Source organism: Stegostoma tigrinum, chromosome 30 (genome assembly GCF_030684315.1).
Source record: "Stegostoma tigrinum isolate sSteTig4 chromosome 30, sSteTig4.hap1, whole genome shotgun sequence".
Classification (NCBI taxonomy): domain Eukaryota; kingdom Metazoa; phylum Chordata; class Chondrichthyes; order Orectolobiformes; family Stegostomatidae; genus Stegostoma; species Stegostoma tigrinum.
In genome coordinates, this window is record NC_081383.1 from 16,737,337 (window position 1) to 16,761,707 (window position 24,371).

At 39.6% G+C, this 24,371-nt stretch overlaps 1 protein-coding gene and 1 long non-coding RNA gene across 6 annotated transcripts in view; one reads left to right on the forward strand and one right to left on the reverse strand.

Moving 5' to 3' along the window:
* Positions 1 to 24,371, forward strand: part of cbarpb (CACN subunit beta associated regulatory protein b) — a 184,766-nt gene that overhangs the window by 15,632 nt on the left and 144,763 nt on the right. For 2 of the 5 annotated variants that reach the window (XM_048559996.2, XM_048559999.2), the window contains exons 1-3: positions 7,770 to 7,953; positions 8,214 to 8,297; positions 22,617 to 22,762. In XM_048559996.2, coding sequence (XP_048415953.2) covers positions 8,250 to 8,297; positions 22,617 to 22,762 — 194 coding nt within the window. In that variant the 5' untranslated portion in view covers positions 7,770 to 7,953; positions 8,214 to 8,249. Of the gene's footprint in view, positions 1 to 7,344; positions 7,602 to 7,769; positions 7,954 to 8,213; positions 8,298 to 22,616; positions 22,763 to 24,371 lie in introns of those variants that run through there. The other 3 variants (XM_048559998.2, XM_048559997.2, XM_059638493.1) reach the window with 3 other exon arrangements.
* Positions 21,307 to 24,371, reverse strand: part of LOC125465962 (uncharacterized) — a 60,442-nt gene continuing 57,377 nt past the window's right edge. The window contains exon 4 of the long non-coding RNA XR_007250340.2: positions 21,307 to 21,420. This is a non-coding gene — a long non-coding RNA (uncharacterized LOC125465962). The remainder of the gene's footprint in view (positions 21,421 to 24,371) is intronic.

The window sequence follows — 24,371 nt, forward strand, 5'->3', positions numbered from 1 at the left end:
GACTCGCGTAAAGTAGGAAACCTGAATGTCAATGAAACTTGCAACTTCAACATTCTCTTTAAAATTCGACATTCAAAAGCCTCTTTCGAGCAGGATGGAGGCTCACCTGCCTTCCTGATTTCGACCTAGCCAGGAAGGAGTGGGATAGAGTCAAGTTCAGAATCAGGTTTTTCAGTCTTTAATCCCCACCTGATGCAAATCTGCCTGTTACTTTCATTTTCCCCAGCTTTGCATCACTCCTCAGAACTGACCTCTTCTGGAGTGGAAACCAAAGACCAAAAAGCGAACTCTTGCTTCTCGGAGATTGACTGAAGTTGGGGGGGGAGGAGGTGTGGTGTGTGTGTTGGGGGGGGGGGGGTGTTGTTGGAATATTGGTAAATTTGTTGGTTTTCTTCAGATGGGAGTAAGTTTGGAAAATACCTCCAGCGTGTTTCCTACTGGAAACAATTTGCAGTTGAAATATCTGGTAACAAAGGGAAACCAGTGAATGTTTGTTTGTTTGCAATGAGTTGTAATATTTTTGACACTTCATTTAGGGTGAACTTAGGATCTGTCAATTTACTTGAGAGCTGGGATCTCTTCTGATCGGTTCCCTGATGGAAAGGGAGATCCATGAAATCATTTGACTGATACAATTTTGGGAATATTGCTGTCAAAGCCTGGGACTTGTAAAAGATAATGCAAGTTTGTACAACAGCAGAGCCTGTTAAGGTTTAGATGATATCATTTGAATGTCTTTATGGATGTGCTGTTTGGCAGTGACATGAATAGGCTTGGGTGAATGGTAAGATTTCACTCTTAATCAATTACTTTTTTTCCTGTTTAGTTTGGAATAGAAAAACAGTGTCCTGAATTGAAATGCACAGGAGCATACAGGAAGGTTAGTTTGTAAAACAATAAACAGTAAGAGAGCAAAGGCCATTTGGTATTTCCCTCTTCAGCTATGTAAAGTTTGACCAGCATGGAATTTACTTAACCTCATTCGAAATCTTGATGGAGTTGAAACCTACAGCAAGTTACAACACCATCAAATTTCTGCCTTGCTTCAACTTCAAGCAAATAATCAGAAATATTACAGCCCACGCAATTCAGCTCTAACTAGTGGCATTCCATAGCTGATTTATACCTTCCCTTGGCAGCACAGATGTATCATCTTTCAAGGAGTTATTAATCAGTCTATCTAAAGTCAGGCCCTCTGCAACTTTTCTTCCTGGGCTAAATAATTGGTTTGAGAATAGACCTTTTAGTTTTTAAATTACTAGATGCTCCCTGACATTATACAAAATATGATGAAATGACACTTAAAGGTCTTGTAAGAGGGTAAACATTGACAAATCCTTTGGATAGCCTTTTGGCTAAGGGCAGACGCATAGGATCTCTTCCGAGCGACTGTTTGACTTCTTTTCATTGCCTTTATGCCGAAGCAATTTCCTGTAACCCTTTAGAACAAAGAAGAGTGAAAAATAAGCTTGACTTCCAAATACAAGAGTTACTGAGGCTAATTTGGAATTGATTTTACTTTTTAATGAAGTTTGTTTCTTGTATGCACAGAATTCACATGTCAGAGACTTTCAGTACATTCATAGACAGCTTTATACTTTGTGCTTAAGAATATCACCTTGGGTAGAATTGTACTACATCACTGTGGGTCTCGTCAACTGGCAAGGGAGGTGGTGAGAGACTGCCCTGCCTAGGGAAGGCCTGCTGAACCACTGGCCAGTTGGGTAGGGCTGAGGCCACCAGTAAGCCTTTCCGTGGGAACAAACATCCCATCAGGGACAGTTGTCAGCAAGTCAGAGGCTGGCAAGACCTAGGAGAAGTGATATGGGGAGAGTGGTGTGTTGGATTGATTGGCCTGAGAAGAAGGGTTGAAAGCAAAGGCAGGGAGTTGGTTCTCATTCAACACCCACCTTCACTGCCACCCCTCCCCTGACAATGATATCCAGCCTCATCACCAGTTACTGACTGCTTTTGGTTCAGCACCCACAATCTCCTCTAACCTCAAAGTGATAAGCAGCCTGCAAGTCTGACCTGTCACTTATGCTGTAAAGCCTGTTTGCAGCTGGGTAATCTGAACAGCAATAGGATGGAGGCTGTTTCCATGGTTCTTAACTGACTTCAATTGGCAGCAGAATGGCTGGCAATGGACTTGCCACCCAGAACTAACTTCTGCTGGAAGAGGGACAGCAGCAAGGTTTGGATTTGCCAACAGCACCCCCTCCATCCCAACTAAGTGCCCTTCTCACCTTCAAGATTCTGCCCCATTGGACGATAGGAATTGATGGACTAAAACAAGACTACTTCATCTCGTGTACCTTGGCTGATCCTGGTGGTTGGGAAGGATAAGTACCAATAAAAGATAATTCCAAAATAATGGAAGAAGTCAAAGTCAAAGCACAAATTGGGGGAAAAAAAGGGGAATAGGAGACAAAGGAAGACACATCCTGACTGCAGCAGTGTTTGTATAATTGAGGTTGTGGCTAGTTAATGTATGGAATGCAATATGATGTTCTGGTCACACCAATCACAGTAATTAATATAATTACAGCTGAGGGAGAACATTCAGCTCATCTTTGCCCAGTCTACTGTTGAAACCAATGTTCTCCCAATGATAACATCTAACTATCTCTTAAATAGCTCTAGCTGTTTGTAGGTTCACCCTCTTGAAATTTATTTTGAGCTTTATCAGTATAATTTAGTTATAAATTCAGTTTTTAGCCAATGTGATAAAAAGCAACTCTCAATGACACACATTTTTGCTGCTAATTTAAAATACTGAAGCAAGAATAACAATACTGGTATCTGACTAAAGGACTATTTCACCAATTTGGAAATGCAATGGGAGAAATGTTCTTCCAAAAAGAAATTCCAGCATGAGGGATTTGATAAGAACTTCTATCAACTACAAGTATACCAAAAAACACATAGTCTGAGTTTACTGCCAATGTTACATTAGGTAATGCAGTGACTAGCACATGCAGCAACGCAGCATGGCACTCAAACTTCTTAGAGTCAGCTCACTGCAATCAATGGACCGAACAGTAGGGCAGAATTAACAGGTCAATTTGTGGCTCTATTAAACGTGCAGCATTGTGCTGTGCTCATGCAGGAGTGTCCCTGAAAGGAATTAGATAACCAATGATCCAGAGGCACACACAGAAAGAGCTCCTTGCTGCTTCAGTTGTTCCCCACTCCCTGAGCAAAGTGGTGAGCTGTGCAGTGTGTGTGATGGAGCTAGCAGCAGGCACCAAGGGCATGGGGAGACAAAGACTGTCGTGGTGGTGTGACATCTTTGCTGGCCAGACTGGCATTGACAGCAGCTTGCTCTGCAATATAATGGATACCTTTTCAATTCAAAATGAGCTCACATTTAGCACTGACCACTACTGCTGAGGGTAATACTAAAGAAAGTAAACATAAATGAACTAAAACTAAATAAAAGTAACCTTTAGAGATCTGATGGACCCATATGACTTCAATTAAAGAGACTGAAAAGTATCAAATTTCCATCGATGCTGAGATGCATACTAATATCAAAACTTTAAGATGGATGGAACAAACAGGGGGCATGCAACTAGAATGAAGTGGGTCACCCTTAAAAGCACACTCCAAACATGCCAAGCTAATGGTGACCCCAAACCTGAACAACAACTTCAAAGGATTTTCCCCCAAACCTGATTGGAATCAATATATTGCCAGTGAATAAGGAACATACTATAAAATGCTACAGATGCATTAGCAGCAGTCCATCATAATGGGATTAGGAAGAGTCCAGATCGTAATATTAATGTTTATTTTCAACTGGCATTTTTGTTGAGGTTTATGTGGGATTAGTTAAGGTATGAATGATAAAGACCTTATCAGTACTAAATGCAGAATATACATAAAATAGAAAAGAATCCCTACAGTCTGGCAACAGGTCCTTTTGGCCCAACAAATCCACACCAACCCTTGGGGCACACCACCCAGACCCATCCCCCACAACCCATCTAAACTACACATCCCTGAACATTGTGGGCAATTTAGCATGGCCAAACCACCTAACCTGCGCATCTTTGGACTGTGGGAGAAAACCAGAGCACCCAGAGGAAACCCACGTAGATTTGGGGAGAATGTGCAAACTCCACACAGTCACACAGAGGTGGAATTGAACCTGGGTCTCTGGCGCTGTGAGGCAGCAGTGCTAACCACTGAGCCACTGTGTTGTTGCAAACTGTGTTTTATTAGGTAAACCTGGGTTTAAACAAGACAGTTGCATTATACAATGAAGCATGCATGAATATTTGAGGGGTACACATCCATTTCACTAGCTTCCTGATCTGGGTCAAGAAGATGTCATTTATGGACTTCTGGAAAGCAATACAATGACAGGCCAGCCATTCTGGGGCTACTACTCATGTCTAGTGCCCACTGATGATCCTAGATTATCATTTCTAAGGCATGAGTGTCATCAAAGTGTACCAGCAATAGACAAAGCAGCTTTACGCAAAGCTTGTTTATATTCTCAAAGGAAAGTTCAAACTCTTAGGTACAGATGTTGTCATGTGGATTTAATAAGTGGGTAAAGTTTTGCAAATACAGATAATGTTTACCATGGTAATTAAAAACAGAAAACCATTGAATGTTAGATCTGCCTAAATAATTATTTTGAAATTTTTGTAACAAAACATATCTTAATTCATTAGTTAGAATGTCAAATCTTTGAAATGTAATGGTTTGTGTAATGTGGAAAAAATGGCAGTTTATTCAAAGCAAAATTCCACAAATAGGAATAAGAAAATCTATTTCATTGTAGTTGGTTTGGAAGATTTATTGGCTAGAATACCAGGGAGAACTCTCTGCTTTTCAGTATCACAAGATTTTTTTCACACAGAGGCAAACACAGTCTACTATCTCATCTAAAAGGTATTACTGCTGAGAGTGTAAAAATTTCTCAGGACTGTACTGGAGTTTGAGCGCATGTTGCTTGGATGGGATTTCATTCCAAACCTTATGACTCAAAGACAAAGGCTGATGCTAATTCTAGGAGAGCATATATTTCATCCGCTTAAAATGTCTAACTTGAAATGAGATTAAACGGTAGCCACATGTTTACAAGCAATTTTTGAGCATTTATTTATGTTCAGGAGCACGACTGACAAAGAAACTCCTCTCAAATCAAATTGATTCTGAATGTCCCAATGAAGATAGAAGATATTTGTGTTGAGGCTGGAGTAAATTGTTTCTGAGAGAAGATGATGTCTTGAGCCTGATTATTACCAACAAACAAAATACGGCACAGCATGCAATATTGACAGCTACCAGTTTTATAGAGCAGAGAACTTAGTTCTTCAACTTTACCAAATACTAAGGGGTTGATGATGTTCGGTTTATGGAGATAAGGTTATAGTAAGCTAACATGAGGATTAATGTTGATTAGTCAAGTGACTGGGATATAGACTTTATTTTATCAAGGGCAGATAGAATTTAAAGTAGAAGAGAATGGATGAATGGACAGGAGCTATGATTGCATCGGGCACATGAATATGCAGTAGGTTAAGCCTTTCAGCCTCACAGAAGCATGCTACCACTTACCAAGATCATGGCGAATCTAATTGTAACCTCACATCCACATTCCCACCTACCCCTGGTAACTATCAGTGCCTTGGTTATTTATTCACTTCAGTCGTAAAAATAGTTAAAGGCTTAGCTTCCATCACCTTTTGAGAAAGAAATTTCTAAAGATTGAAAATGTTTGCTTCATCTCTGTATTATGATGTGCACAAAGGCATCAAGGGTTGAATAGATGAATTAAACAACAGGATAACCTTCAAATTCTGTCTCTATTACAAACTTTTTTGCATTGCTTGTTTTGATTTTTACATAACACCTGTATATTTCTGGCCTCCACTAATAGCATAGGATTTTCCAAAGTAAAAGACTTCTTATTTGCACAGTGTCAAATCCAATATTTTGCATATTCAAGCAAGTATGCAAATGGAAATTAAAAAAAACAAAATCAGGTAAAACAAAGAAGTGTGGATGCTTGACGTCTGAAACAAACAAAATCAGATATTGCTGGAGAAAACTCAGCAGGCCTGAAGATGGGTCACTGGCTGGATACGTTTAGTATCTTCCCTCCACAGATGCTACCAGACCAACTGAGTTTCTCCAATGCTTCCTGTTTTTGTTTGAACCAAATGAGGTAACTATTTATTCAATTAAGCAGTTTGTGTTTTTTTAAAAAAGCAAGTGGTTAATGGTCTATTTTCTCAATAGTCTCTTCTTCCCAAGTGTACATAGTTCCTTCAATTGGAAAACGGGAAACATAAGGGACAAATTTCAAACTCTTTGGTTACTGTGTCTTTCTATTGATAAGATTGAATACTCAAAAGTCTTCATGTTTCTATTGAAGGTAACTATAGAGAGAGCCTAACAAAAACCTAAAATTCTTAATGAAGCTTATAACTGCACATAATCTCACTTATGATTTTTCTTTGCAAAAACAAGAGATAAGTCGCTGGTGAACAAGTAGCCACACCTGAGGACAACGAATATAGTCTTAATAATCAATAAAGGACTGTGAGTTATGGAATCGGAAATAATTGATTGTTTAACCTGATATATATGGAAAATGCTGCAAGTCTACGTTGTCTGGGTGCGGCGATAATCTTGTCTGGATGCTGTACTGTTGTGCGGAATACTCGATGGATATTCCAGCCTAGGATAAAGTCACGTGATACGATTGAGCAGATACAGACATAAAATGTGGATTTCTATGGCAGTGTGTCAGCTGAAGTGTGCAATCTAAACAGTGCTTGTTTCACCAGTCGCCACAATGGAAGTGATTCATTCCCGCACTAAATTGGCAAACGCACACGGTGCATGGAAAGGCTTCAACTGGGGAAAACAGCATAATCCTCTTCCGTTTTCAATTTCCACGGCCAATATAGCCAAGACTCTCAAATGAATGAATCGCATTCTCAAAACCAAACCCAAAGCAACTGCTCACAAATAGGCTTTTGTATGTGCGTGGACCTCGGGGGAAAAAAAATCTGCAAATGTTGCAGTTCTGAAATGAAACGGGCATCTCAGACTCTCAGGGACTTTTACAAAAAGATTGTTGTTTCAGAAAAGGCCTTCTGTCATCCTATGAGATCTCAAAAAGGCAAAATATCTACATCTGAAATGTTAAAAATCTATTTTCTCTCCTGCATTTAGCATTGAAACTCACCTGCAAGCATTTGGTGCGTGACAACCATTCCTTTCCCCAATCTCTTGCCTCAGTATCACTGTAAGGACGGAAGTGCAATTAAAATAATTATTTTTCTCTATAAAGCGAGGAGGAAATATCAGGCTTAGATTGAACGGGAGCTCCATCTGCTGTTGTGCACGGAAGGGAGGCCCTTTCAGTTGTAGCGTACCCGGGCAACTGCCCAGCTGAACAATGCAACCCCTGACAGATTGGCAGGAGCTGCAAAGAAATTGCTGTCTGGTAACTGGCACATGTGGCAGCGGTCTGATCATTCCCCTTCAGCCTGAGAGGCGAATCCCAGCCCAGCTCAGCGAGAGATCTGCCTGAGAGACGGGGCGGGAGGAGGCTGAAGGTCGAGCCCCCGAAGGTGGGCAGTCATGCCTAGTTGAAAAGGTTTAAAGAAAAAAATGCATTAACTTCGGTGCTCACCAGAGTGTAAGACCGAGCCCAGTGTAGCCCGAGCAGAATGAAGCAGAGTAGGGAGGAGGTGCCTGCGTGAAAAGCTGATCGGGGCGGGGGGGGGGGGGGAATTCCTGCTCCGAGGCGATCCCTCCGCTCAGTCCTTGTGCGGTCGCTTTCCTCTCTTAGATCCCTCCTTTCTTTCCAGTCTTGGGTTGGAGGAAGTCTGCACACGCCAACTTCTCCCCGCCAGCTATTCCTCTGCCATTTAGTATGAATAAATCCGGAAAGAGGCGCTGTCATATTCTGTTACACAACAAGTGAGTACATTGTGAAATGAGAGATGCGTTTCTCCCAGTTACTGCTTCGTTCTATGCCCCTTGCCAACTGAGGGAACTTTTCTGTTCTGCATTAATGTCTTCGGTTGCTTCCTGCCGAGCTGAGATCACCTCCTTATGGAGATTTAACACTGGTTATTAGGATACATAAAGACGTTTACTTGCCAGGCGCCAAGCAGCTTCCAATAAAACCCTCTACATATCCGACCGTAAGATGCTATTTTTCTTTTGTTGTATTGTAGGAGGATAAAATAGCCCTGTCTCCGACGAACTGGACCATGAGCAATGATTTGCCTGCATGGAAATACATAACTGAGAACGCAACGGTGAGTGATTTAATCACGGAAATACTATACAATCAGATTGTAGCTAAAATAAAACTCCTACTGTCAGTCTGTAACTGAGAGATGGCACAGGGGACGACCTGTTGTCAATGTGCCTGAAGAACCGTGTTCTTCTCAGCTTAATGATCTGGTTCCTATAATAAGATAAATAATGCTGAAATAATCGCCTATTGTATCCCAGTGAAATGTATAATCACTGATACATATTGTGTCTGTATATAACCCAAACTAATTAATTCGAGTAATTGTTAGCGGGTTATTTTGAATACTTTTCCCCCTTGGATTTACAGGTGGAAATTTGGTAATGTACAGTCCCAGAAATATGCAGTCTTCATGTTATTAGTGTTAGAGATAGGCCCTTAAATGATAGCGGCCAGCTTCTAGGTATCTCACAATGGAGTAGGGAAAGAAATCGAGATGCTGTGTTTAAATTACCATCTCTGATATTTCTATTATTGGTCGCATTGTAACCGTAATAAACAGCCTTTAGACCGATTCCCTTTCTTTTATTGTTATATGCTAATGTGTACCTCTCGCTTTTCCTTTTCAACCTGCTTTCTTCCGACAATCGAAATGCATCTTGTAAAATCGCGTCCAATTTGTTTCCATTGTCTGCCTGTTTTGTCCTTACTGTATAAAACATACTGGTTATATCGCTTTTTTTTGGAAAATAAATGTTTTCCATACGTTTTAATATTCATGCAACTCTCATATATTTTGGGGGTTTTAATTACCAACTGTGTCTCATGGCCAAGTGCAAATCAGGCAGCTGCTATATTTTTTTCCGCCGTTGCCTAGGTGAATGTATATTCCTTAGGGAGTGAGCACGTGTGATAAGATGCCAAATCTCAGCTACAATTTCGGGCAACTTCATCCCTTCAACACGGGATGGGTAGATCATTAGAAACGATCATTGACACTTCCTTGATGTGTTACTAGCAGGTTGGCTTCTCACACTGGGCTCGATTGCTCTGGAGACATTATTGGTCATGAAATAATATCGCAGAAGAAACTGGACAGAATACAGTGATTACTGTTAAATTACTAATTGGAAACATTACCGGCATGTAATGTTGGAGGAATAGTCCAGTGGTGTTATCGTTAAACTATTTATTTAGAGACCAAGCAATATTCTGGGGAATGGGTTCGAATTGTTTGAGTACAATTTTTAAAAAAATCTGGATTTAATGATGAAATTATTGTAGTCATGGCGCGGGGGGAAGCCCCATCTGATTTCATACTGCCCTCTGGAGAAAGAAACCTGTCATCCTTATCTGCACTGGCCCACTTGTGACTCCAGACCGAGGGTGACTCCTTACTGCTCCCCCTTTGCGCCACTAGGGAGGGACAGTAAATGACCTAGCCAATGGTGCCCACATTCGTAGTCATAGTGTCATAAGCACGGAAACACACCCTTTGATTCAACTTCTTCATGCCAACCAGGTTTCCCAAACTAAACTACTCCCATTTATCACATGTTTGGCGTATATCCCACTAAACATTTTCTATTGATGTACCTGTCCAAATATCTTTTAAATGTCATAACTGTACCTGTATCTACCACTTCTGCTGGCTGTTCATTCCACCTCTGATTATCCTCTGTGTGAAAAAGTTGCCATTCGGGTTCTTTTTAAATCTTACTCCTTTCACCTTACAATATGTCCCCCTGTGAATAAATTTACAAAAATAGCATTGTCTAATAGGATCATATGTGACAACAGGATAAACTTTGTTCTTGCGTGCATAACTTCCATTGTCAAGATAAACATGACTTGATACATAATGGCCCAGAATTTGATATCAGTAAGGTTCATGATATTCAATATATCGCAAATTCCACCAGCAGTATGGTGACATGTGGCTGTCCAAAATGTTCCCATCTTACTGTGTGCCATTCTGCTATTACTTGTGTGAAAATGGAATCTCTCCGAAAGGCTGAAAAGAGTGATCTGAGAGAGGAAACTTCTCTGACTGTGGAAGCGAGCAACTAAAATGGGGCAGCTCATTCCTTCAAGTATTAATTGTTTTTAGAGATATTCAAAATGAGTGTGCATGCACTTGCTTACTTGTGTGCTGGACGGGGACAGAAGTTAGCATTATGCAAAAGATAGTAGAAAATAGAAAGTAAAAGCAACCGATGACTATGCCACATGAGAATGCGGCCCACCTTCATGATAAAGATCTCAATTATTATGCTCTTAAACTTTGTTTCCCTTCTTTCTTGTCATGCTTTATGTTATTGTCATGAAAACTTTGTCTTTGAAGAAGGGCTGGACTTTATCATGGAGAAGTATTTAGCCCCAGGTGAAGATAATTAGGCAAGATTTAAGGAGACAAAAGGCAGAAAGCTATACATGAAACATTGACCCTCTCCACAGATGCTACCTGGCTTTCTGAGCCTTTTCCAGCATTCTCTTTATTTCAAGTAAATATTGTAATTAGTCATTAGGGTGTTTGGTAGTTAAAAACATGTCTTTCAGACACTACAAACAATAGTGTCGTGTTAAAATAGATACTTAATTTGTGATTTTAAAGAGACATTAATTTGTAATCACTCAGAGATAGCAAGAATTGCAGGCGCTGGAGTCAGATACAACACCGTGTGGAGCTGGAGGAACACAGCAGGCCAGGAAGCATCAGAGGAGCAGGAAAGTTGATGTTTTGGGTCAGGACCCATCTTCAGAGATGGGGGCTGGGGGAAAGGAGCTCAGAATTAAATAGAAAGAGGAGGGGTTGGGCTGGGGAAGGTGGTTTGGATGCTGGTAGGTGAATGCAGGAAGGGAGTGGTGTGGATTGGGCAGTGAGGTGGGAGAGAAGATGGACAGATTGTGTCAGGTCAAGGATGTAGTGGTGAGTGGGAGGGTTGGTCGTAGGATGAGGCCAGGGGGGCGGTGGGGAGATTTTTGAAACTGGTAAAATCCACATTTAGGCAATTGGGCTGTAGGCTCCTGAGGTGTTTCACTGCAGGAATTTCTCTGGGTAATATCCTAAGGCCAGCCATCTTCAGCTGCTTCATCAATAACACTCTTTCTATCATCAGGTCAGAAGTGAGAATGTTCACTGTGCAATCATCAATCATCAAAAGTGTTCCTCTAGCTCCACACTTCATTAAATTGTAATCGTTGGTTTAGACCAAACAATTCACTATAATTTGAAACACTGTTAGTATTTTGCTCCATCAGACATGATCTGTTCATTTTAAGCATATGTGAGAGATCTGCAATAAACCTTCCGCCCAGGTTAGCTGAGGACACAATGAACAGCCAGTATTCCTACATTTTATCACTGTCCAGTGACTTCTGATGGGATGTGAATGTTATGTTTAGGGTCTTTACTATCCATCTTATCTCAGATACTTTGCCATCTTTATTTTAGATCACACTTTTAGATGAAATTTCACCTTATACGATCCTCAACCACCTTCATTAACTGTAATGTTAGGTTAGAATTTACAATGTTATCCAGGATAATGAACAGAAAACCTCTCATTACTTTTTCATTTTGCTACTAAATCTACATGAAATACCAGACCTAATTTCAGGCTGCAGCTGTTAAATGAATTTATAGATCAATGGATGAACATTCAGAAAACCAATAATATATACCTATTTACACAAGATCTTGACTGGATTTTCCCCTGGCTTATGCTAGTTTTCTAAAGCACAGATCACCCAAACATGGCCTAATCACTGCAAAAGATTGTGAAATTTCAGATACGGATTAAATCCAGTGTAGATCTAGTTTCTGCAAACTCTTGGCTAATTTTAAAGATAACATTGGGCGGGAAGTCCATCCTGACCAGATGACTGGCCCTGCCTCAAAATTGAATTAATCACTATGGTGAACTGCCATTAAGCAGACCTTTGTGAGCCTAGGAAAGGCTCTTCAAGTCACTCTAGACTTAATTGTTAACTACAAGGACACACAGGCACATTTTTGAAAATATTAAAATGTGCTTAATTTACTAAGAAGCTGACCACTCGATGCTAATGAAACTGGTAAATGTTTCTGAGCAATTTTATTGAAGCAATTTGCAGTTATTTAAAATGAACTTATTCAAAGGGAGAGGCGAGACACTTGTTAAAAATGCTTATTCTTTCTATTGTATTAATGTAACTGCATCAGCGGGTCACTCTTAAATACACCAAAGAATATCTATGTGGTGCAAAGAAATAAGCAATTATCTTCCAAAGTCCTATGCATGTGGATTAGCTCATGAAAGAGTTTGTTTTGGTGATATGTGCCTCGGTTTCAGCAGAATCTTGAATTTATACTTCACAAAACTAATATGATTTTGAGCACAATTTGTGCCCAGCTTGCCAGTTGTGTCCAAAGTAGAAACTTTACCTGATTATGCTTTGCTATTCACTGTCTGCATACTAAAGTGCCAACATGTAGGGAACACAGCTATTATTTTCCATATTGTCTCATCGAATATGGGAGTCAATAGCCTTTGTGAGATATCTTTGTGGAAATTCAAAACCCACCAAATGACAGAAACTTTTTGAAGTATCAGAGAACTCACTTGCTAGTTATAGGGTCAGTGGGAGACCTGGGCCGTCTATTCCAAGCCCCACTGAGCCACAAACCGTTGAGGCAGTGGTGAAGCCATTGGTAGGCCTTCCCTTGCAACTAGTCCCACACAGCAATAGTTGCAAACCAATAAGAAAGTAGGAGCTCTTGTGCTGTTCAGCACTGATGAGGAAACTGTAGCTGCTGCCAAAGGGGAACCTATGGATGGCCCTGATCATAGCAGATCCAGAACAAAGGTAAGCGACCTGGGCAGCTCATGGATTAGAGTTCATGGAGAGAGAGGGAGCAGGACAGTCAGAAAAAAAAGGACTCAGAAGGCTGCAACCAGCAAGCATCCCCTTCCTTATGGCCAGCCCCTCAAGCATGCACTGATTGCTCACCAACCCCTGAGTTGTCAAACTACCCATAAGGCAGTGGATATCAGGGACACTGAAAAGTGGCACACCTACCTGCTGCAGGGTTAACCGCGATAATGATAGTTTGAGCCCCTTAAGTGGTGACAAGGCAGGAAAGTTAACCATGGGCCTTCTAAACCAAAACTGAATTCCAGTGGAGGTGGGAGGTGGTGGTTTTGGATACACCACCACCTCAGATAATTAAGCGCTCTCCCCATCTCAAACCTCACCACTTCCGGGCACAGAAGATTCCACTACATAGTTTTGAATAATCATAAATAATTGATTTGATGAACCAGTATAACCATCAGCTGAATTCAAAAAAACTGTCAGTAATACGCATACCTGAACACAGCTAAAGTGTTTTTGTGTTTTGCTTGATTGTAACCTGACTCCTGTACCCATGCTGAGGCCAACCTGGATGTATCTTTGCTAAGATAATAAAATGTGAGGTTGGATGAACACAGCAGGCCAAGCAGCATCTCAGGAGCACAAAAGCTGACATTTCGGGCCTAGACCCTTCATCAGAGAGGGGGATGGGGTGAGGGAACTGGAATAAATAGGGAGAGAGGGGGAGGCGGACCGAAGATGGAGAGTAAAGAAGATAGGTGGAGATAGTATAGGTGGGGAGGTAGGGAGAGGATAGGTCAGCCCAGGGAAGACGGACAGGTCAAGGAGGTGTGATGAAGTTAGTAGGTAGATGGGGGTGCGGCTTGGGGTGGGAGGAAGGGATGGGTGAGAGGAAGAACCGGTTAGGGAGGCAGAGACAGGTTGGACTGGTTTTGGGATGCAGTTGGTGGGGGGGAAGAGCTGGGCTGGTTGTGTGGTGCAGTGGGGGGAGGGGATGAACTGGGCTGGTTTAGGGATGCAGTTGGGGAAGGGGAGATTTTGAAACTGGTGAAGTCCACATTGATACCATTAGGCTGCAGGGTTCCCAGGCGGAACATGAGTTGCTAAGTTGGTTCTGGGGTAAACTGGAAACATGATTCGGAACTAACTGTGTTTCTCAGTTCCTTAATTTTGTGATTGAATTAAAAGAACTGCCACCAAGCTAAATTTATCTTTTTTTTTCCGCAGTCAGAATGTTTCGTTCTTTGTAACTTCATTCCTCTCATTTTTGTGGAAATATTTTGACTACATGGTCAGGATCAGGAACTAAGTCTTTTAAGTTTGAACTTGTGTTCTGTTGCTTTGTGGTTTTGTATGAGTACGTATGTATTATTAAATTGTACAGTGTGCATTTAAAGAAAACAATGAATGAAACTCTGCATTAATAAACTACAAAATTAAGGAGATACCTGGTGGAATGGATCATCTACCCTTCAGCAAACTCACCTGATTTTCACCCCATTTAATAAAAATTAGTTGGTCTTATAAACAGATGAACTGACCCTGGAATACTTTTTATAGCTTGTCAAAAACCCCAATAAAATAACACTTGTGTAAATGTAAATAAGTACGAAATGACTAGTGGGCAAAATTAATGATTTTAATCATCAAGTGAAAATCTGAGTAGCCCAATTTAGATTTCTTTCAGAACTTTATGCTACCTCCATCCTATTCCATTTCCAACTTAAACCTCTTGGTATGATTCAGTCTACTACTCTTTTCAATATTTGACTAACAGAGGTAAGTCCACAGCAAATCAATTTTGGAAGTGGAGGTTGTCGTGGAAAATGGTAATTGCTCAACTAACTTTCTAATGAACATCTTACATCTAATGAAATAAGGAAAGTTCTATTCCATCAGCTCTTCTGCAATATCTGAAACTGGTGTCTGATGGTTGCTATCCCAAAAGGTGGACTATTAGCATGTTGTAGATTGGTCTCAGACCAATTTGCACAAAGATGCATTAATGTACAGCGCATTATTGCTCCATTTCATGCATAGGACTTCTGGCACCTAATATTTAGCAGGCAGTAATATCTGTTTTATCTCCACAATAAATAAGTTCCATGTAAAACTTAAACGTGTCCAGGGCATTCAGTGAACCATTTAGAACATTTTGAAAATGTGACTTAGCATTAGGCTGTTGTCAAACCACAACTGGTTGAAAAGTGAAGCAATACAAGCTGACTGATTGGAAGGCTGTTTATTTGCTTTGGTTTAATGCATTTGGAAGCCACGTTGGGATCTGACTGCCAAGTTACTCTACCACTCTTTACATTGATGGACACCTAATTACTTGGTATTGACATGAAAGTGTTTGCATTAATGTGTCCTAGCTCACCATATTTGTGTGACTTTATAACTTAACCATAATGGTTATCTTTTCAGGATAGGACACCCCTTTTGTTCTTTAAAAACAAACTGATCCAGTAGAATATTGATATATAGAACATCTTCACATTTATGTTTAATTTGAACTTTCTCCCACTTCTGTTTTCCAACTCCGTCACCATGACCATATATTGCATTGTCCCTCATATCTTTATCTAACTTCCTTTTAAATATACCTATGTTATTCACGTCAACTTCTCCCTGTGTGGTAACCAGTCCCATTCTCTCAATAAAGAGCTTCCTCCTGTATTCCCGATTGGATTTACTGTTCAATATCATATCTTTATGGTCCCCATTTAATGCAAACACATTTTTCATGTTTCATTTTCTAATTTTATGTCTTTTTGGGTTATATGGGATGCTAAAATAAAGTTATAAAGAAATTAAATCTTATATAATTTGGGTAATGAGCACTTTTTTTCCTAAAGATCTGCCAAGTAACAGTCAGACTTAAATTTTAAGCAAACAAAGAAATACCAGGGGAAATTTTCGATTTCAGCATAAATTAGCTGAGTAGTTGTCAAGGAGGGCAATGCACTTGACTAACAGACTTAACATGGGACCCATGCAACTCCGTGGTGTTAATTCAGTGAGTTCCCAGTGCAAAATGTGCACGTTTGAAGGCAGTTACAACATGGGGTTGACCAATCAGCTGATTTTGCAGGGATAGCAGCACCACAGTAGAAGGGCAGAGTCGAAGAGCATGGGATCGAAGAAAATACTAACTTGCAGCAGCAGGCACAATAGTTATCATATCAACAGTACCAAAGAGATTAAATGTGGAAGCCTTCAGGTAAATTCACTTCTTACTGATAGCTGTTAATAATTACATCCAAGGTTAATAACTGCGGTTTAGGAGGTGAGTGTAAATTGCATGTGAGATTAGAACCAGAGTTCTTGAGGAACTGAAATAAAGGAACAAAAACAAACTGATGCCTCCAGATGCATACAAATAATTTCCCTTTGACTTTAATTTTAATGAGTTAAACATGAAAGTACTAACCCTGAATGAATGCCTGTGTAACAGTTGAAGGGATAGCTTCCCTTGAGGTCTTTTAAAATGTTTTATTGCTTGTGGTTTTGTCCGTCGACCAATGTCACTGCCTGCAATATTACTTATACAAGACAGTATCTGGTTTAAAGGTTAAAAGTTGCTTGTTTTAAAGATCTCAAACTTCAGCTTTGTTAAACTTTTCACATATGTTATTAGAATATCTTTTCCAAACAATCTAGTTCTCCACTAATAAAGTATGTTTCATGGATTGCCAACAACAGATGACTGATCTTACCACTGTAATTTTTTTACTACATGACTGAAGAAAGAGACGCTTTATACAAAGGCTAAGACCATATGAAGGGATTCTATGTATTTTTGCGTGATGCTGTGAGGCCAACAAAAAGCACACTGTCTATTCACCAATTAAAGTTCATTAAGTTTCAATTATGTGAAAGGCAATATAATCATTTAGAACTTTAGAAGTTTTAGCACAGAAGGAGGCCGTTTGACTTTTCATAACTGTGCCGGATCTTTGCTAGAATGATGCAAAACTAATCACATTGGTCTGCTCTTTCCTGCGGCCTGGTATACCCCTTTGCTTCAAATAGTTTTCCACTTTGCTCTTGAAACATACAATGGTTTCTCTCAACTATTCCCTGAGGCAAAACACGCTACGCTTCTGCAATTCTCTTTCTAAAGACATTTCCACCAACAGTTCTCCTCACTCATATCATGAGGATTTTAATTGAAGGCTCCTTGTAACTGGCTTTTAAATCAGACAAAATAATCTTTCAATATTTGTCCTACCAATGTTCTTCATGATCTTAATAACCTTTATTTAATCTTCTTTTAGCTTTCTCTGCTTCAATGAAAATAGACCTAATATATAACATATTTCTTCACAAAAATAGTTTCCTGTTTCAAATTATTCAATAGTGCAATCTTTGTAAATCTGTGCTTTGTCATTATAGCTTTAATGTTCTTTCTATAATGGAGCACACAAAGTTGTGACTTTGCAATAAAAATTCTGTGATGTGGTCATCACTGACAAGAACAGGGCTAAATTCATTTGCTCTCTAGAACTCCTTTTGAAATTTTCTCCAGGGCTACTGTGGTTTTCAGACACTCAGTTTTTGTTTTAGTAGCTATGCTTAGATCTTAGGGGCTAAATTTGTAATCTCACTGATTCTTTCATCAGATGATGATGCAGTCAGGTTGGAGCAATACCTTTTGTTTTTGTTAGGGTTTCTTTCTTTGGATAAACAACAAGATTACAAAATACTGCACCACTGGAGGAAAAAGACAATAATACTTGAAAATGATACTAAGTGATATATACCTCAAAATGGGCCCCCAGAACAACTAATACATTCCTTTCTAAGATTGCTGTTTCTTTTCATTTAGGACAGATTGAGGCCTAATAGAGGCTGGCCATCACTAATCACCTCTTTTCTGTCTATTTTACTTTTTGCCTGTTATTCCTGCTCTGTTGCTTGCTGCAGCCAATTTCCTAACCAAGTCAATAATTTGTTTTCACATTTGTATTTGAACTTCAATTTTAGCTAACAGCATGTGATGAAAGACTTTATCAGATGCTTTCTGGAAGAACAAATAATATCCATAGACATTTCCCTGGCCATGACTTTAAGCACTTCAAAAAATCGACATGCTTGGCGCAATTCCTCTTTTATTAGTCACTCTCCATGATTGCATTTTCCTGGACGTTTTTGGATAAATTCACCCATGCACCTCTGTATTTTGAGCCCTGCGCAAAACCATCTATAGTTGCTGTATGAAGGTGATGGTGCCCTATGGGCATTCACTTGAACATTTATTACAATCGAATGGCTCGCTAGATATTGAAGAGCCTACCACCGGAGTATAGCATTGGAATCTCATAAACCTCGACTGGGTAACCATAGCCTCAATAAAAGAGAGACTGAGACCTTTATAGCATTAGGTCACATGCCATGATAGGGTGATAAAATCATGAGCATGCCCCTTAAACATATATCGCACATCTGCTGTGAGACATAACACAATGTTTTCCCCAAGCCATAGTTTATCACAGGCTAACCTTCTTGGTTTCAGTTAAGTTTTAATCTCTCAGACTTTAATTTGGGCCAAGAAATATAGCAAACTGCTCCTAGTAAAGATTTCTCTCACAAACTAGTTGTATTTTTATGACAACCAGATATTAATGCTCATTTCATCCTAATAGTCTGTAAATGGCCAAATATAATATGTTTTTATTATTCATGCAACATTGAGCTTGCCAATCTAAAAACAAAATTGGTGCACATCTAGACACTGTCAGTTTATTTCTTGTTTATAGTGAGTGGCTAACTTTTATAGTACTAAAAACAATGCCTTCAGCTCTTAACAAGGATGTTCCTCAATTTTCAGCTTTCTTTTATGATTGTCAATTGTACTAACTTTCATGTCTTCAGACTGGAAAGTTCAATGTTATGATCTTCAGGAGCAAAGTTCCTACAGATCATTTGAACAGCTTTTGGGAAAAACATGCCAAATTGTGCCTCCAACAGGACAACTTGTGGAATGCAGAGTGTAAATGGCAGTCCATCCTCAAAATTGGAAGATCTCCATTTGTATACCTCTTTGTCCAGCACTCAAATGGCAGTGCGGTGGCTTGGTGTTTAGCCAGGGGCCTGGGTTCGATTCTATTCTCGGGTGTCAATGTGGAGCTTGCACATTTTCCCTGTGTCTGCGTGGGTTTCCTCCCACTGTCCAAAGATGCGCAAACTAGGTGGATTGGCCATGCTGAATTGCCTGTAGTGTGCAAGGACGTGTAGTTTAGGTAGGTTATAGGGGGATGAGTCTGGGTGGGATGCTGTGAAAGTTGGTGTGGAGTTGTTGGGCTGAAGGGCCTATGTTCTCACTGTAGGGATTCTAAGTCTAAGTCATTATAAGCAACCCAAAGGTATTTGTTGAGGCAGTCAACAAGGCGCATGCTTGAAGACCTGTGTCTCCCTGCAGTTTAGTTAATACAAGAATATGGTAAGTACTAGTTTATTATGTTAATGTTTTCCTTACCATAATGATGTACTATTTATTTCATCAGAAATATGAACTTATAAGTATTCTGAGTTAAGATGTGTATGTAAGGATTAAAGTAAATCGAAGGGTGCTTTGTAGGCTTGCCTATGGATTGACAGAAATTCAGCAAGGATTCTGAATGTTAAAAACATTAAGCAACTTTACTAGATTATATTGTTAACACAAATAGAGTATGCTTTGTAATTTGGAAACTATTTGAAGAGATTACTCCTCTTTTTTTTCTACTGAAGATTATTGTCTTTGGTCAATTGTTGGGCAGATAAAAGGCCCTTCTGTGGATTTATTTCTACAACTGCTATACATCTGTCCTGCAAAATCCAGTTACACCAAATCTCGAGGGACAATGCCTTAGACTGCTCACCCGGATTTAGATTTATTGTATAAACTGTGTGGCTTGTATAAAGATTTTGATTATTATGGTCATTGCAGGACACCAACATCTTTATTGATCCAAACTTTAAAAATGTCTTTGGTGTCGGCATCTATTTCATATTCCTTTGCAAAAGCAAAGGAAACTAGTAGGTTAAGTTTTCATAGAACCAGACCTCAATGGCAATGTAATAAAAATTACATTTCAAAGGAAACTCTCAAAATGAAATTAAAATTTGGTTTGAGGGCTTGGTTGTGGGGGGTGGAGAAGCTGACTAACAACAGCTTATGTCTGGTACTTGTGAAATGCCTAAATTATGCCAAAGGACACTGTGTGCTCCCTCTCCAGGGCCACCTGGTCATGGACAAAAGAGCCAGGCAGTTTGGGTCATCTGTTTTATTTCCAACAAGTCAATTATCACTTGCCACTGAATACCTGCTAATGGGGAAGGTGCTTGAGGCTCTTCTGGTTGGTGGCTTTGGCGTTCTGACTAATAATTGTTTACACAACTTTGCCTGGTCTGTCAAGGTGTCTGTTCTGTGGCCAGGACAAACATGAATTCCGCAAGTGTGGGCTCTGACACCCTGTACAGTAATTGCTTGTCAATTTCAGGGTGTGTTTCACACCAGCAATTTTTGTCTGCCAACTAGAAACTGGGATATTCTGCATTTCTTGAGTGCAACTTTCCAACTGTGCCCCCACGTAGATGTATTTTTCTATTCCAGATGCTGGATCCCTTGTACTTCAGCCTGCAAAAAAATAAGCAGTAATTTTCTTCTGTAAAATGATTCATTTATTGTCTCATGTACCGAAGTACAGTGAAAAGCTTTATTTACGAGCTGTACAAGCAGATCATAGTAAGCATGAATGTACAGATCAGAGGTTGTAAAAAGACTTAAAGGCATCCAGGTTACGTTGTACAGGACATACGCTAGGCAAGATCAATGTTAGCAGGGTTATTATTTAAGGCTAGACAGTCCATTCATCAGTCTAATAATGGCCAGGAAGAAGCTGTTCCTGAACCTGCTGGCGCGTATGTTCAGTCTTCTGTGCCTTTTGTCTGATGGAAGAGGTTGTGGGAGATCAGGATGGAAGGTTAGCTTCCATGATGCTCTGGGCTGTGCGCTGCAACTACTGTAGTTTCTAATAGTCCTGGGCAGAGCAGATGCAATACCAGGCTGTTATGTACCTGGACAGTATGCTTTCAACAATGCATCTGTAGAAGCTTGAGAGGGACGTCATGGACATTTTCTGAGCTGCCTTGGGAAGGCAAGGTGTTGACATGCCGCCTTGACCATTGCATCTAAGTGGGAAGTCCGGGACAAGTTCTTGGTTATCGTCTCTTCAAGGATCTTGATGGTCTCCACCCTCTCAACCTCAGTTCCGTTGATTTAGATGGGGGTGTGACCTCCTTCTTTCTTTCTGATGTCAACGATAAGTTCCCTAGATTTGCTGACATTGAGAGAGAGGTAAGCACTTTTGATAGATCTCAATTTCAAGAAATATAGACAGATTCACTGCATTATGGGTTATAATAGGCATGTTGTCAGGATAAATTATAAACGACTTTTCCATTTTTAGGTTATAATCACTCATTAATATGATCGTTCAACTGCTCAATTATTTAGCTTAAAATACAGTTTACATGACTCAAAGTTATTTCCTCCTTTTGTAAAATTAGTGTATTAACTTTCCCTAATGCACTGTTGCATACTCCTGCTTCATAATAAATTTCTGCAGTCACACAATCCATCTAAAGGTTTCTTCATTTGCATTCCATTAGTTTCTCATGCAATTGTATTTTAAAACAGTAATAATTCCACAACATTTGACATCACAAGAAACTCATGCAACAGCTCACTTTCCCAAATGGGAAAAATGAGGTGTTGGTGCAACATAAATATTTTATCATTAGATTTAACATTTAACCACTCTGAGCTATTCTTTTTAACATGAGGGTTCTGGTATTTCTCCAGGGTTTTTTAAATGGAGGCACTAAATACTTATTTTAACAGGATCTTGGACAAATGCTGTAGAGTATATCCACTAGTATCCCACTGTGTAACATCATGAACAAGAGTGTTAACTAAATGTCACAGCACTATTTATGTGCTGATTCTAAAAGTATGTTAAACTGAACAATTTATATTTGTGAAATTCCTTTTTCGTTTTGCTCACCAGCTCTTAGTAATACATATCCCAGAGGTAGCAGGCAAGACAGGAAAGTACTTGTATTATATGATTAGATTGACAGCATTTTCCAGGGACTGATAAATGCACCTGTATGCCATCATTTCATGATTGCAATGGTTATATACCACAGACTGTTCAAGTTGTGTAGTGATTCAGTTTCTAATAAATGCATAAAGTGGAAATTTAGTAATATATTTTGTTTAATTGAAATTATTTCATAACTCATTTTTTGTTTCCCCAGAATGCAACTTTAAATTGTAACAAATACATTATTATTTTACTTAAGAGGGATTGGATGTTCTATTTCCTTAAAGTTAATTTCTTCTCTACCAATGGCAATGATGTATTTCTGACCAATGTGTGTTATCAGCCCATACTGATTTAAAAAAAAAGCAATCATGTTATCATAAGCAAAGGCTTAGTTTTTTAACTTGTAACACTTTGTTTTGCTGCAGGCTATTCCCAAAGATCCGAGTGTCCAAGATGGCTATGTCCTACTTCTTGTCCTCGTGTCTGTGTTCATTGGTGGGACTTTAGTCCTACTCTCTGGTATTTTGATTATCTGCAGAAGATGCTGTGAAACTGATCGAAGGTATTCAAGGTAAGCCATGTGTCATGCATCCTTGTAAACTTCATTTCATTTAACTAGAAGTATCCAGTTACTTATCCGGTCAATAATGTTGGTTTTGGAATGTACAATTGGCAAAACTGTGTTTTCTTGCACTGAATTTCAGAACAATCAGTATGTATGTGATACATTGGTTTGCTCAGTGTGCAAACGAAATGGTTGCTAATGTAACAAAGCTATATCCTGATTACGAGCAGTAATCCCCGTCTGTGTAATTGTATTGTATTATACGTCCAAGTTGATATAGTTGTTCTGACTAGAAGCCATATTGTGTTGTGACACGAGCTTCAGATCCAACCTCAACAGTTGGGATGAAAGTCTCCTTTCACTGACAGCTGTTAAACGCTTTAGTCCAAATGAGTCTTGACAGTATCAATCTGGTTCCTAGTGAAAACAGTCTATTGAATAAAGATGTCTATAATTCAGCATTAATTGTGCAATCTCATTAGCAGAAGCCATAATGATAGACATTGTAAAAGACAGAAATATCACTGTTGGGGCAGTCTTTACTTTGCACACACTTCAGGGACTATTTGTGCAAAGCTGTACAGACCATGTTGCCATGTTCTAGGAAAGAATCATTTTATGGTGCCTTACTATATTTACGGTATAGCCCAAGATAATTCTCTGGGATATTTATGTGTTGTCACCAGTGAATGTGAAGGTTAATGCAAAGCTTAAAAAAAACACAGCATGATCCCACAAACATTCATTGACTTTGGAATCCAAAAAACAAATGTTCATCACATTTAAGTGATAATGGGAACTCCAGATGCTGTAGAATCCAAGATAACAAAGTGTGGAGCTGGATGAACACAGCAGGCCAAGCAGCATCTCAGGAGCACAAAAGCTGGCGTTTTGGGCCTAGACCCTTCATCAGAGAGGGGGATGGGGAGAGGGATCTGAAATAAATAGGGAGAGAGGGGGAGGCGGACCAAAGATAGAAGATCTCTCCCTATTTATTCCAGTTCCCTCTCCCCATTCCCCTCTCTGATGAAGGGTCGAGGCCTGAAACATCAGCTTTTGTGCTCCTGAGATGCTGCTTGGCCTGCTGTGTTCATCCAGCTCCACACTTTGTTATCTTCATCACGTTTAATTCAGGTTTAATTGTGAGTGTCCAGTCACAGAAAGTAGTACTCTGGATATAAACCCCAGGATATTGGAATTGAAAGATGAATTAATTTTAGTGCAGAGCCATTGCACAGTGTGGGTGGCTATTTAATTAATGTCAGTAAAATGGCTACAGTGGGAAATGCAAACAGACAGTATCCTTGTGCTTGTCTTTATTTTGTCTTGTGCTGCTTTTGACAGCCTGCATTGCATTGTTTAGTAGCAGTACACACCAATTTGTCTTCAGTAAATGCTGATTTGATGGACCTTGGGGACTATGTCTCCAAAGCAGAATTTAAGATGAATTGGCTGTTAAACATATTCTATCATGATGGATAAAGGAAATCTTCACAATAAGTGCAAGTACAAATATCTGTTTTCAAAATGGATTGGAGTATGAGTCCACCTTGTTGTGCTTAACATAACTAAATAAGAAATAGTTGACAACTAGCTTTCTGCTGTGTCTCCACCC